Source organism: Camelina sativa, chromosome 20, assembly GCF_000633955.1.
Source record: "Camelina sativa cultivar DH55 chromosome 20, Cs, whole genome shotgun sequence".
NCBI classification, from domain to species: domain Eukaryota; kingdom Viridiplantae; phylum Streptophyta; class Magnoliopsida; order Brassicales; family Brassicaceae; genus Camelina; species Camelina sativa.
This window is the reverse complement of record NC_025704.1, coordinates 8,557,270-8,569,657: the sequence shown is the minus strand read 5'-3', so window position 1 is coordinate 8,569,657 and position 12,388 is coordinate 8,557,270. Positions and strand designations below refer to the sequence as shown.

Below are 12,388 nucleotides of genomic sequence, written 5' to 3'. Positions count from 1 at the left end.
CGATGTTGTTGGCTCTTCTAACAGTTTCTTAAACGATACGGTTCATTACAACCCTTCTGATCTCTCCGGCTGGGCTCAGACCATGCTCTCGGGGCTTAGCTACTACCCGGATCTTGACCCGACCCGTGTTTGCGATCTGCGACCAATCACTGACGACGACGAGTGTTGTTGCAGTAGCAACAGCAGCAACAACAAGAGGATTCGACTCGGTCCTTGGTATGACTCAGTTAGCAGCGAGTCAACTCGCTCCGTGGTGCTCGTCGAAGAGACCGGAATCAGACTCGTCCAGGCGCTAGTGGCCTGCGCCGAGGCGGTCCAGCAAGAGAATCTGAGCCTCGCGGACGCTCTCGTGAAGCACGTGGGATCGCTCGCGGCTTCTCAGGCCGGAGCAATGGGGAAAGTCGCCACCTACTTCGCCGAAGCCCTAGCTCGTCGGATTTACCGGATCCACCCTTCCTCCGCCGCCGTTGATCCTTCCTTCGAAGAGCTGCTTCAGATGAACTTCTACGACTCGTCTCCTTACCTCAAATTCGCACATTTCACGGCCAACCAAGCGATTCTAGAAGCTGTTACGATGGCGCGTAGCGTGCACGTAATCGATCTAGGGTTAAATCAAGGGATGCAGTGGCCGGCGTTAATGCAAGCCTTAGCTCTCCGACCCGGTGGTCCACCGTCGTTTCGTCTCACCGGCGTTGGTGCTCCGTCGAATCGTGAAGGTATCCAAGAGTTAGGTTGGAAGCTAGCTCAGCTGGCTCAAGCCGTCGGCGTCGAATTCGAATTCAATGCTCTAACGACGGAGAGATTATCCGATCTCGAACCGGATATGTTCGAGACCCGACCCGAATCAGAGACTCTAGTGGTTAATTCGGTTTTCGAGCTTCACCCGGTTTTAGCCCAACCCGGTTCGATCGAAGAACTGTTAGCTACGGTTAAAGCGGTTAAACCGAGCATCGTAACGGTGGTTGAACAAGAAGCGAACCATAACGGCGTCGTTTTCTTAGACCGGTTTAACGAAGCGCTTCACTATTACTCGAGCCTGTTCGACTCGCTCGAGGATAGTGTTGTAATACCGGGTCAAGACCGAGTCATGTCTGAGGTTTACTTAGGGAGACAGATTTTGAACGTGGTGGCGGCGGAAGGAACTGAACGGGTCGAGCGGCACGAGACGCTGGATCAGTGGCGGAGACGGATGAGATCCGCCGGGTTTGACCCGGTTAATCTCGGATACGACGCGTTTAAACAAGCGAGTTTGTTATTGGCGTTGTTCGGCGGCGGTGATGGATACAGAGTGGAGGAGAATGACGGTAGCCTAATGCTTGCGTGGCAGACGAAACCGCTCATTGCTGCTTCGGCTTGGAAACTCGCGGCGGAGTTGCGGCGGTAGAGGATGACAATGACGTCGTCGTCACAAAGAAGTGAACAGAAAAATAAACTTAGGGAACTTTTGTTTTTGATATATAAAATAAAGTGAAATTGCGAAACCGTAACCTTTATGTTTTTGTTTTACTGTGACTTTACCCCAAAAGTTTCGTTTTATGACAATTTCGTCCGAAATATTCCATGCTTTTACTTTTTGGACCCCCATTTGTGTGTGCTACTGTGCTTTGGTCGTCGAAATTCGAAAACGAGGAAAATGTGTGTATGTAAAAGCACGAGGGCACGACCGAGAGTAGCAGTAATAAAAGAAGTGACGTTTATTTTTTTTTGTTTTTTTCAATTTTGCAACGACGTTATTTAATTCTCATCCAAAAAGAGATTGTGAATGACGCATGAATGAATTTGGACCGACTCGATTGTTGTTAAATAGAGGCTAACGTTTGGGAGAGATGACGATGATGAGAGAAGCAAAGAATCTAACCTATTTTCTCGAGTCTTTTTCTGAAAAGCCGGAGTCCAAACTCTACTTTTCCGTTTTGTGGTCTTCATTGTCAGATCAAGTGGGGTGGAACCGTTTCGCTTAGGAATGTGTAAAAACATAAAAACAATAAAACCAAAAAGAATAAAGAGTTAAATACTACTACTCCTAGTTACCTGTTTTGAAAAGTTCAATGTATTCATTGAAAGATATGTTTAAAGTTGGACAAGACTCTCATTCTCTAAACTCACTTAAAACATGGCTATGTTTCAATATGTACAGTACAACTCTTGGAACATCTTCAGCCTTATCATTTCTTGATTTTACCCGTACAACACTTCAATATATGAATAGGTTACAACTTAAAACCCGAACAATCTCTAAGCACCGATGATAGGCTTCTTGGTTTGAGATGTGGAAGGAGTAAGCAAAGATGCAACATCATACTCTTGTAGTGTTGGACTATCTGATTGTAAAAAAAGTGATGATTGGCTCTAAGGCACCCGCTTCATTTTGATGCTGACTTTATTCCTGAAAAAAAAAACATTATATGGTCAGAATTCTCAAAGCATAAAGAAAGTTCTCTATAACAGGGATATTCTTACTGAAATTTCTGTATTATTGTATATATGTGTAAGAGTGTGTTCAATATAGGTTCAAATCTTGGATACATATCAGGGTCATTTTTGGATTTCTATCAAAGCATAAAGAGGTGTTGACTAAAGGAAGGAAAAAAACAAGCTAATCTAAAACTGTAGAGTTATAAAAATGTTAAAACTGAAACCAAAGTTAAAAGTAGGATTGACATATGAGAGGGGAGAAGTGAAAACCAAGAAAATGTGAGTTTAAACCAAAGAAGGAAATGGAATTATGTATGAGTGAAGGAATACTTAGCAGCAAAGTAAAATAAATCACAACTGAATTATGAGAAATTTCATATAAAGACCTACTCCAGCTAAAAGCATGAGTTACTCCAGGTGATTCCCAATTAGCCTATCACTGAACCTAACAATTTGTTATTATTTTTGTTTTATGGTAAACAAAAGCATCTCTTCTTTATCAAGTATCAACCAAAAACCCTAAAACCTAGGCTTTGGTGAGCAAAACAGAGTTCTAGGATTAAAAACAGCTAACATATCAGCTGTTTCAATAGTAAACAGAGTTCTAAGATGACAATTTCTTATGGAATGACATGATTTGTAAAATAATTTCATGTGTGAATTGCCTCATATATATATATATAATGAATGGTACAGCAATTTTTAATCGATGAGACGGGTGTGGTGGAGGCATAGGTTTTGGTCTCTCCGGTGAGGTCCATTTTAGGAGAAAGTTTGAGGTGACTCATCGATGAGTCAAAAATTAATATTGGATGGAAAAAGCCTAAACCAAATTATGGCAAACCATTCATTGTTGACGTATTAACAAAAACTAAACGAACTTGTTACTGTAGTTCCCTTTTTCAACAATGATCCAAAACCACCCATCACATTACATGATATTTTTAGAATATAAATTAAAATTCACCGAGTGTTACAATAACAAAAGAAAAATTGTACGATGCTTAATACCAAATCTCTCAATAAAAAAAATTCAGACATTTGAAATGAAAAAAGGATATGGCAAATACATATTAGAAAATTTTGGCAACATCCTTCATAAGTCCACGATTTGCAGCTGCAAAATCGGTGAATTCTTGATACGATATGTTTCCATCACCATCGGTATCGATCTCAGCCATCATACGCTTCACGTCATCAGGCGATACCGAACCAAGTGTCTTAAGAGCTTCTTCTAGTTCGGCTGCTGAAATTTTTCTATCGCCGTTAGCATCAAATTTCTTGAAAATACGGTCGTGTTCGGCTTTCTCCGTCGCATCAGCCATATTGTCTTGATGATATAGTATGTGTGTTTAATGATGTAATAAAATTTGAACTCTTTTTTTGTCGAGGAATAAATAGAAAGATCAAATTGTATATATATCTGTGAGTTAAAAAAACAATTGAGGTTGTGCTTTTACTTAGGAACTTTTGGAGGAGTGATTATATAATAACTGAACGAGAATGGTCCAAGTTAAAACTAAACTTAGCAAAATTAGGATGTGACTTGGTCTTACACAAAATTTAGACAAATTCAAGTAGCTAATGTATTTAACTGTACTCGGATTACCTGAAAATTAATTCGAAAATCCAATTTACATCTTAATTGAACAGTGGTTTGTCTATGTTAATTATCAGTTTATGGTAATTAACTTTTATGTATTTCTTACCATGTCTAATCCTCGTTAAGACTGGTTTCATGCTTCTTATATATCTTTTGTGTATAGAAAAAAATAATTCTGAGTATCAACGTGTAACATTTTCTTCCAAATCTATGTGTACATACATATAATGTTACTAACAATCAAAATATTTATTTACCAAATAACTTTTAAAAATTACATAGATTATATAAAAGTTTTTAAAACACAATAAAAATGAATTTATAAATTATTGTATCATTATAACACTTTCATGTAGAAAAATTTGTAACATGTATAAAAGAAATATTGTAGACAAGAAAAATATGAGAAATATTTTTTGGATTGTTCTTTTAGATCAATACTAAACTAGGACCCACCGGATGTGCTTGTCATAAAATTTAATAAATTTCAATTTAACAAATATATTAATATTTTGTTATAGATATAAACTATTCATAAAAAATAAATATATATACTATATACCTGTTTAGTGAGGAAACAATATATTCATTTTGTGCTTTAATACAATAATTTATAATTGTATATTTTAAATTTCTTATAATAATCTAAAGCTAAATTATAAATAACCAAAAATTTCACCAAATACTCATCATTATTATTATTACCAAATCGCCAATTATTATTATTACCAAATCGCCAAACGTGATTTCACAATCTTGCTAAATAATGGTTTCACAATTTGTTTACAAATTATTTTACATGCAAACATGTTATCAAACCGTCATCTTATTAACATCCAATTTTACTATATAGTTTACTACTAAAATGTGTTTTTACAATCAAAGATATTTTATTGTTAAAATAAGCTCTTATCACTCCAAGTCTACAACACTTCGACCATCACATCTTAAGTGGGATCCACATCCTTTATAGGCATATGAGCCCACTTTTATCGGACGACCGGTACACTATATTCAAGAGGTTTTAAACACTTGTTTACCGATCTTACAAATCATCAAATGATATTTTCCGTGTTTTTTCTTTACTTGCATAATTCCAACAATCACTTTCCTAAAAGTCGTCTATTATGAAAATTTCTAAGCTCAAGCACGCTTGAATATGGACTTCTCTTAAAATATTTGACTATAAAGATAAGTGCATTTTGGTTACACAGGTGGACAAATCAATTTTTTTAAACATCTCTGCATACACTATCATATTTCTTGAAACCGAGATGTTGCAATCATTACCTATTAAATGTCTCTATGAACACCTTAGGCCAATTATATGTTTCACCTCGACATACTTTCTTTAGCTACTAAATTTTTGTTGACATATTTTGTTTACTCAAAAGAAAAATTCAATAAAAAAAATATACTCGATTGCAATGAGTTTATTACCAGCCAATAAATGTTGAGAAATTGAGAGAAAATTAACTAAATAAAAGAATTATGAGCACGACGATATATGAACCTTAAATAATTTAAAGATACACAATACAAACTAAAATAAACAATCCAAAAATATTACATCATAAGATTTTTTAAAAATAAGAAACAACTACTCTTCTTACATATCTTTAACTAAAAACGAGAATTTATATATATATTAAATTTATTATAAATATTGCAAATTTTCTAATAAGAAAATGAAATTGAATAAATAATATAAATTTTTTAACCAAATCGTCACAATCAGTTGTAGTGTTGTAATCTCGTCTCAAGTGTTTGTTTTAGGATATATGAGATAAAGAATAAAATATTTTCTTTTGACATGTGTTGTAATCTTAGTTCGATACATTAATAATTAACACTTGTCTTGCTCACATTACCAACTTGTTTTGAGTTAATATCTTAAATCGATAAATTGACACATGTCAAGATCCCGTTCAAAATTAATTTTAAAAACCAAACTTTGTTAGTACTTTTTCTATTTTTTTCCCACTTCTCAAAAACTTATCGATAAACTTAACACGTGTTACAATCATATTAATGACTAATTTTTAAACCAAGTTTTATATAGTAAAAAGAATTAAAGTAATAATGTAAAAGACTACACAATATAAAAAATCATAGTATTTGAAATTAATCAACAATTTTGCATATAAATTTGAGATAATCTTATAATACAAAAATAGTTTCTCTAAATAAATTATAAATTAGTTTAAATGGTTTTTGATATATTAGTAAAAAATTTATGACATTTTTCAACATTTTATTAATATAATTGACAAGTATCAAAATCTTGTTAATGAGTAACTTTGAAATCAAACTCTATATAATAAAATATATATACAAAGCACCTTCTATAATTAACAAAATGCCTTTACAATTTATAGATAAAACTATTATACTAAAGCATTATATTTATTATTTATATATGTAAAAGAATTTATTATTATAAAGCATGTTGATGACAAAAAATGATATTTATTATAGAGATAAATTACAATTTACAAAAATTAAATAAAAAATGTCTAACAAGTTTGAGATAATTACATTTTTACCTTTATTGAAAAGTTAAACATTTGTTTAAGATCAGTGACATGAAAATGTAAATTTTTACACTTTATAAGGTTAGTTTCATATCTTTACTTCTCAATTTACATAGTAGGATTTTGCATATAAATTTGAGATAATCTTATAATATATATGAAAAGAGCTTCTCTAAATAAATAAGAAATTAGTTTTAATGTTTTTTGATATATATTTTTTTCAAGATATTTTAATATTTTTTTGTTATTTATGTGTAGATTTCTTTTTTATGATAGGTTTATAACTTTTACATATTTTCTATAAATATTTTAATAAATCCAGAATTGACATGTGTCAACATTTTATAGATACAAATACAATTGACAAGTATCAAAATCTTGTTAATGAATAAATTTGAAACCAAACTTTATATAATAAGATATATATACAAAGTACCTTCTATAATTAACAAAGTTTTTTTACAATTTATAGATAAAAGTATTATACTAAAGCATTATACAGTATTTATTATTTATATTTAAAGAATTTATTAGCATAAAACATGTTGATGACAAAAAATGATATTTACTATAGAGATAAAATGCAATTTACAAAAATTAAATTTTTAAAAATGTCTTAAAAAGTCTAAAACCAAATCTTAACAGGAATCTAAACAGTGATCGATTTTCTTCTATAAATATAGATATGGTTTTTGATTTCTTCCATCAAAACATTGTCCATTTATTTATTTTGTTAAAAACCTCTCATAATATCTATATCATCAGCATTCCTTACTTAAAAACAACAACGATGTCTGTTGCAGAGGTCTTTGAGAGTGTTGACAAGAACAAAGATGGGAAAATCTCATGGGACGAATTTGCCGAAGCAATGCGCACCTTTACTCCTTCACTAACATCTGAAGAACTTGATTATATGTTTAGAGTGCTTGACGTGGATGGTGATGGTCAAATTGACGCTGAGGAATTTGCTTCGGGTTTGGGGTTAGAAAAGGATATTAATGAAGAAACTCTTCTGAAACAAGCCTTTGATGTGTATGATATGGATGGTGACGGGAAGATATCAGCGAGTGAGATTCATTCTGTGTTGAAACGTCTAGGAGTAAATCATACAATGGAAGAATGTGTTATGATGGTTCATGCTGTTGATGCAGACGGCGATGGTTTTGTGGACTTTGAAGAGTTTAAAACATTGATAATTTCCAACTAACTATATATAAGAAGTCACTATGATCATATTTAATTATTTATGAAGTTGGTTTGGATTTGTTTTGATCTCTTTCTAACAATGTTTCAGAACTATAATTATTATTAATTAATTCAGTTTATAATTTATATTTTTTTTTTTTGACAAATTACATTTCGTTACAAATCAATCATGGTGCTGATCTCCTTGCTCAAATCCCAAGATGTTTTGTGTTCTTTTATTCTTTTTTTCTGTTGGCTAAATTGATCCAATTTGATTTGGATTTTATGTACGTCATCTTCAAAGCCCAAGGCCCAACAATCATTCCAGTTTTTAAAGTTACGATGATATATGAACCTTAAATAATTTAAAGATACACAATAGAAACTAAAATAAACAATCCAAAAATCTTACATCATAAGATTTTAAATTAAATAAGAAAAAAATACTCTTTTTACATATCTTTAACTAACAAAGGGAATTTATATATAACAAAATTTTAAACTTTATTATAAATTATTTCAAATTTTCTAATTAGAAAATGAAATTAAAATAAATAAGGGAAATTATCTAGAATATTACATAAAAGTAGGTTTATTACTAGAACAACACGTTATGATTTCCGAGTTAATCAAACAATACAGAAAAATTTGATTATTACTTCTAAACCAGAGTTGTGTGTTTTATTACAGAGAATAGAATGCCATTTACATTTAAATTTGTCTTTAATTTTGAAGATAAAGGAACACAAAAACCTTGAAGGATCGATTCCTAAATTTTTTGGATTCTCTTAAATAAAAACATCAGATTAATTCCTTCTAATTTGATTCATCTTCTTCGACTCAAATCTTGGCAAAAGAAAAAAAATTATCAGAGCTGGACAAATGTTTCGTGGGCTCACGGTTCACTTTCTCTCGAGAACAAAGTTTCAGATCTAGTTTTTATTTTGCCTGAGTTATCTTCAGTGACGCATCCACGGTGGCGGGGACGTGTGTTGCAGAGCGGCGGAGTTATCCAACTTGGGAAAGGATTAGGATTAGGAAAGGATTAGAGCTGTTGAAACCGGTGAAGATATCAGTATCAACTTGGGTCCTCTTGAGGAGTTATCCAACTTATTTAAAGCTGATCTGCTTCTTTGTGAATCCGGTGGAGGTGAGGTTTCAGTTCTTTTACCTGCGTGTGTCTTGATATTTATCTGTTCCTTGTATATCTGTTTCTGTATCTCAAAGATCCAATGAGATTTTAATAGGATTAGTTTTGTCTTTGCAGATAACTTAGCTGCTAATTTCAGCAGAGAGCTTGCTGACTATATCATCTACATCATCGATGTATCCGCTGGTGATAAAATACCCCGTAAAGGTGGCCCTGGCATATTTGTTAATACACAATTACGGAAAGCCCCTTCTTCCAAGAGGCAGCGAAGCGAACGTTTGATTCCGACAGCGGCGAGAAAGAGAAAGAGAGAGAAAATGACTAAGACCAACTCCAACCCATCTCCATTTTCATCTGCATAATAGAGTTTGGAGTCAATTTTGTTCCAACCCATCTTCATTTTCAACTCCAAAATAGAGATTTCCATTTTTTTCTCTATATTTGGAGACTTCTTTTTTTTTCTTTACACTACAATTTGGAGATCTCTATATTTTTCTCCAAAATGGAGTAGGGTTGGAGTAAAACCCAATTCCATAATAAAATTACTCCATTTTGAAGAAAAAAATGGAGAGATGGGTTGGAGATGCCCTAAGAAAGCTCCCATTTCAGGGTTATCGCGGCCTTTGTCTCCGTCGTGCAGTGGAGGCTCTACTCGGTAAGTTTCTTGTAGAGCAAAGTTTACAGAACAAAGTTTTGGTTTTTACCTGGTTCTGCTCTGATTTCCTGATCTGTTTAGGGGTTAAGGGGTCTTCTTAGTCTCTCTTGTGATTACTGATTAAGTGGTTAGGTATGCAATTTGGATCTAACTGAAATTAAATTTGAGATCCTTATGCTATTCAACGGAGATGGGTGAGAATAATTAGGGAGAGAGGATGGATGTTAGACTTTTGTTAATTTGCGTTGTGAATTTTTTTTACAGGGACGTAGATTTAGCTGTGAAGTCAAGTGAAAGTGTGAGAAGGTCTACAAGACTGAGACTTCAGCCGTTGAGAAAGCCAAATATAAGCCAGAGGAAGAAACATGTTAAACTTTGTTCCAAGATGCCTAAGAAACCTCCCACTGCTTTCTTTTATTTCTCGTAGGTACTCATATGATTACAAATTGTACTCATATCTCTTTCTCGGTGACTCATCGTATAGTTCGAGTAGGTTCTGTCTCAGATCACCGTCGGATTACTCCCTCTCGAGTTACTTCTCGAACGGGTTGTGTTCTTCTGAAGATGGTTCGTCTCAGTTCGCTTCTCCTCCACTCGATGGCTTGATGACGAAGTGTAATCTTGGTGGTGATGATTTGGGTCTTTGCGAAAGTTTCGATCTTTTGAATGTTGGTGAAGAAGGAGACAAGACTCTTCTTCATCATGTACGAACAGATCAGACTCATCACCAATACAACAACCAAAGGAGCGATTTTGGAAACTATGAAGCTAGTGGTGGTGATGGTGGGTTTCGTTATTACTCTGGTTTTGGTGTTGATCAAAAGGATCAACCTTTACTGTTCCCAAACCAAAACGATCAAATCCTCAATTCTGTGAATTTATGATTGCAGAGTTGTAACAATAATTACTCTGTTCCATCATTGGTTCATCGAACATTGTTTGATCATCAAGGCAGTAGCAGTAACAAGCCTCCTCAGAGTCTTCTTCCTAAAGTATCTGAGTACCAGGGATATGTTTACATAATGGCTAAAGATCAGCATGGATGCAGATTCTTGCAGAGGATCTTTGAAGATGGAAGTGGTTTAGATGCTATGATCATTTTCAATGAGTTGATCCCTCATGTTGTTGAGCTTATGATGGATCCTTTTGGGAATTACTTGATGCAGAAACTTTTAGATGTTTGTAATGAAGAACAAAGAACACAGATCATACTCATGGTTACTTCAGAGCCTGGTCAGCTTATTCGAATATCACTCAACGCTTACGGGTAAGAGAGTTCTGTATATATTGATGTTTTAACCATATGATCAGTTTGATGTTACGTTATGGTTGGTGTTTGTGTGTGTGTGTGTGTGAGGGGTTAAGTACTCGAGTTGTTCAGAGATTAGTGGAATCAATCGAGACTAGGAAGCAGATTACTTTGGTGAAGACAGCTCTGAGACCTGGATTTCTCAATCTCATTAGGGATTTAAATGGGATTCATGTAATTCAACGTTGCTTACAGTGCCTTAGTACAGAAGATAACGAGGTAAAGAGATATTTGTCTTTTTTTTTTTCAATCTTTAGGTTTATGGATACTGATATAATTACTCTTTGTAGTTCATCTTTGAAGATGCTACAAAGTACTGTATAGATATCGCGACACATCGACACAGATGCTGTGTGTTACAAAAGTGCATTGCTTATTCCAGTGGACAACATAGAGAGAAGCTTGTAACAGAGATATCAAGAAACAGTCTCTTCCTTGCTCAAGACCCTTACGGGTAAATTTTACTGTCTAATGTAACAAAGTATTGAACCTATGGAGGCATCAATGTGTTAAGATTCTTTTTCTTGATCAAATTGCAGGAACCATCTCAGCAATGAACGTGTGCCAACTGAGCTAAAGATACAGCAACAGATTGATGAAGACCACACACTAACTCAACTCGCAAACTCTAATTCTAGGACTAATTAGAGATGAGTTGATATTTTGGGATTTTATAACCTATGAAACTATTGGTTAGGTTATTTTTTTGGATGTAATCCTATGATATTTTGTCTACGTTTAACCTAGATAACAATTAATTGTTAACCGTTTGGTTTATCGTTTTTTTATTGTTGTTAACTGCACCTTCTGTACCCATTATGGATTCAAAAAAAAAATATATATATTGTATACTATTGTAAAATAACATCTTAAGGTATTTGATGTAGAGATGTTTGAGAAAAGGGATCAAAGGATGGAGAAATAGTAGAGATGTTTGAGAAAAGAAGTGGGTGAGCTTATTGAAGTAATAGATGGGAAATAATATCTACTTAGAAGCTATAAGGAGTAGAAGATGGAGCAAGATAAAAGAGTTGTAACAGAGACGAAGGATAGAGATTTGTTTGGTTGTAATTAATAGAATTTTAGGGTGAATGTGAGGTTTTATGTACAACTAGATCACTTAGGTAGAAAAGTTTAGTATAATTTGAACTACTTGGTGCAACTGTACTAGAGCTATTAAAATAAGTTTAAATATGGATCATGTGAAAACGAATAAAAAATAGAGTTTTGGCGGCTGGATATTCATTTAAAATCATCACATTGTGGTAAAATGAACCAAAGACAACATGATATTAGTAAAAATTTATTTGGTATACACATAACTATACATAGTTATCCAATTGTACTCTCATATCCATAGTTGAACTTTTGCATTTTTTTCGTATTTCCAATTGGACTATAATATAAATTATTAATTAGCAGTTGGCCACAAGATTTATCACTATTAATTAGCATATACAAGGTTTTCATAACATAATGTTCATAAAAACTTGGTTTCACCTCTTTTGCTTCATTTGAGGTGATCACTTACTAAGTC

General features: G+C 33.6%; 5 protein-coding genes and 1 long non-coding RNA gene across 7 annotated transcripts in view; 4 read left to right on the top strand and 2 right to left on the bottom strand.

Moving 5' to 3' along the window:
- On the top strand, positions 7–1,701 carry LOC109131449 (DELLA protein RGL3). Its single transcript, XM_019242538.1, has one exon. It carries the CDS (start codon positions 83–85, stop codon positions 1,382–1,384), a length of 1,302 nt encoding a protein of 433 aa, XP_019098083.1. The 5' UTR covers positions 7–82; the 3' UTR covers positions 1,385–1,701.
- On the bottom strand, positions 3,316–3,792 carry LOC104770055 (probable calcium-binding protein CML29). Its single transcript, XM_010494402.1, has one exon. It carries the CDS (start codon positions 3,738–3,740, stop codon positions 3,489–3,491), a length of 252 nt encoding a protein of 83 aa, XP_010492704.1. The 5' UTR covers positions 3,741–3,792; the 3' UTR covers positions 3,316–3,488.
- LOC104770054 (probable calcium-binding protein CML31) lies at positions 7,111–7,840 on the top strand. Its single transcript, XM_010494401.1, has one exon. It carries the CDS (start codon positions 7,238–7,240, stop codon positions 7,757–7,759), a length of 522 nt encoding a protein of 173 aa, XP_010492703.1. The 5' UTR covers positions 7,111–7,237; the 3' UTR covers positions 7,760–7,840.
- On the top strand, positions 8,438–11,728 carry LOC104770051 (putative pumilio homolog 8, chloroplastic). Of its 2 annotated transcripts, XM_019242520.1 has the most exons (7): positions 8,440–8,887; positions 9,005–9,542; positions 9,807–9,965; positions 10,036–10,325; positions 10,433–11,070; positions 11,142–11,305; positions 11,391–11,636. In XM_019242520.1, the coding sequence occupies exons 2-5, from the start codon at positions 9,460–9,462 to the stop codon at positions 10,438–10,440; spliced, it is 540 nt and encodes a 179-aa protein (XP_019098065.1). In that variant the 5' UTR covers positions 8,440–8,887; positions 9,005–9,459; the 3' UTR covers positions 10,441–11,070; positions 11,142–11,305; positions 11,391–11,636. The 2 variants fall into 2 exon arrangements, with proteins under 2 accessions (XP_019098064.1, XP_019098065.1); XM_019242519.1 differs by having other exon boundaries at positions 8,438–8,887; positions 10,036–11,070; positions 11,391–11,728.
- On the top strand, positions 10,565–11,499 carry LOC104770050 (putative pumilio homolog 8, chloroplastic). Its single transcript, XM_010494400.2, has 4 exons — positions 10,565–10,809; positions 10,908–11,070; positions 11,142–11,305; positions 11,391–11,499. Exons 1-4 carry the CDS (start codon positions 10,565–10,567, stop codon positions 11,497–11,499), a joined length of 681 nt encoding a protein of 226 aa, XP_010492702.2.
- LOC104770052 overlaps positions 11,519–12,388 on the bottom strand; it is a 1,317-nt gene continuing 447 nt past the window's right edge. Inside the window, exon 2 of the long non-coding RNA XR_764480.2 lies at positions 11,519–11,594. This is a non-coding gene — a long non-coding RNA (uncharacterized LOC104770052). The remainder of the gene's footprint in view (positions 11,595–12,388) is intronic.